Below are 2067 nucleotides of genomic sequence, written 5' to 3'. Positions count from 1 at the left end.
AAGCAGCAGGCAGGGACGAGCCTCCCCAAGCAGCAGGCAGGGACAATCTTAAACTAGCAGCCGCCAAGGACCATTCTTCAGGTGCGGCCTAGAGGCGTGACCCTTGCCGTGTTAGCTCGCCCTCGGACGGGAGCGACCAGTGAGCTCTAAAGACTCTCCGGCAGAAATTGTGTTTGTCTTTTGGAGAGGAAGAGACAATGGAGAAGGAAATAGTGTAGTTTTCTTTCAACTTTTTCCCTCTTGTTTTCCCTCAAGAAGATAAAACATGAGCAAATGTATATTTTCATTTGTTTCCTGTCTATCCCTTCATATCCCTATAGATACATGATCATATATGAGCATATCTATAAGTATTAGTATAACCTTTTCTTGAATGATACTAGCAATGCATGCCATCCCCTTACCTTATGTTACTCTTCTAAAGCAGAAAGACCTCTTGTTCCTTTACCCAAAGAATAAGCTTTATGTTTATTACATGTTTATTACTAATTTCATTCCCAACGGGACAAAGAGATTTGCTCATTTGAGCTTCGTGTTAATGTTCAAGTATTTCCTCTACAAGTGAGAGTCCAAGGCCATGTACCTGAGAACCCCCTTTGCACTGAGTACTCGCATATACTTATTAGATGATATTGAATCATTTGCACTTAATACTCAATAGATAATACCTATACCTATTTTGCCTCACAGCCTCTTTGGGGAGACCGGGAACGTGTAGACTGCCCATGAACATGTTTTTGATTTTTTCTGAACCTATTTTGTCCTGTGGCGTAATAGGTTCCGTAACGGAATCAGTTCTGAATGAAAGGAATGGAAATCTCTGTTGCGTGTTTCAAGACTCTCAATATCTTGTTTTTCATATCAATAAAATTGGGTGAATATGTTCTGTTTTCTTGGCTTTCTCCCATTTGCCACTTCTGTATTCCTACTTTTTCTTACAACTTTTATTTATTATTATTATTTTTTTAGATAATTATCATTCATTAAGTTTAATCCACTGTTTAGAGTGGATCATCAATTGATAAGTCCCTTCTCCTTCCCTCCCTCTTCCTCCTCCCCCTCCCCCTATCTTCCCCTTCCTCCTCCCTTTTTTCCCTTCTCCTTCCCTTCTTCCTCCTCATCCCCCTCCCCCTTATCTTCCCCTTCCTCCTCCCTCTTTCCCATCTCCTTCCCACTCCCCTCCCTCTTATCTTCCCCTTCCTCCTCCCTCTTTCCCTTCTCCTTCACACTCCCCTCCCTCTTATCCTTCCCTTCCTCCTCCTCACCCCCTCACCCTTCCCTTCCCCTTTCCACCTCCCTCTTTCTCTTCTCATTCCCTTCTTCCATCCTACCCCCTCCAGTTTATCTTCCCCTTCCTTCTCCCTCTTTCCCTTCCCCCTTCCCTCCTACATTTCTCCTTCACCTCTTATTGATGACCATTGTCCTTTCTTCTCAATATTCCTGAATTGAAGTTAAATGATCCAGTGAGTCATTTTAGCTCAAAGGTCCAAGCGACGAGAATTTTCCTTTCTCACGCTTTTCACATTATTTTGACAGCATGTATCTTGTGGATAGCCTGGCCCATTGCATGAATGTAACATCCCATACCTTTGGAGATAATACCATAGGATTTACTGCACACACACAAACACACACTCATACACACGTATACACAGGTAGACACACAGATATATCTCACAAGCAAACACACACACATACACAGAAACAAACACACATAGCCATATTAACACACAAGCAAACACACACACACAAAACGTGACAACCAGACATGCATGCACGCAGCTTCCCCAGAGATAAAGCGAGAGAGAGAGAGAGAGAGAGAGATCACTCATTTTATCATTGTTGGTTCCTGCCACTTAATTAACCAGTGACAAAGACATAAATAAGAGAGTGTACGTTTTTTAAGAAAATAAATGGAGATAAAAAGTTTCAGTCCTTCCTTAGCGTTTTCTGCATTTGATGCAGGAAGAGAAATGTATAGAAATATATAAATGTATAGAACAATCCAGTTGAATCTATTACACGATGATTATCCTTCCTGTTATCATCAAAAGGCGATTCATAACA

At 41.6% G+C, this 2067-nt stretch overlaps 1 protein-coding gene across 10 annotated transcripts in view; it reads left to right on the top strand.

Annotated features, from left to right (window-relative positions):
• The window catches only part of LOC122263499 (uncharacterized), a 25513-nt gene extending 24632 nt beyond the window's left edge, over positions 1 to 881 (top strand). For 9 of the 10 annotated variants that reach the window (XM_086535490.1, XM_086535496.1, XM_086535499.1 and 6 more), the window contains one exon: positions 1 to 881. This exon is cut by the window's left edge and continues 115 nt beyond it. In XM_086535490.1, coding sequence (XP_086391616.1) covers positions 1 to 92 — 92 coding nt within the window. In that variant the 3' untranslated portion in view covers positions 93 to 881. The other variant, XM_086535500.1, reaches the window with a different exon arrangement.
• Positions 882 to 2067: the final 1186 nt, after the last annotated feature.

The sequence above is a fragment of the Penaeus japonicus genome, unplaced genomic scaffold (assembly GCF_977035675.1).
Source record: "Penaeus japonicus unplaced genomic scaffold, GWHDUDI00000001_assembly GWHDUDI00001022, whole genome shotgun sequence".
NCBI classification, from domain to species: Eukaryota; Metazoa; Arthropoda; class Malacostraca; order Decapoda; family Penaeidae; genus Penaeus; species Penaeus japonicus.
This window is presented reverse-complemented; position numbering and strand designations above follow the sequence as displayed.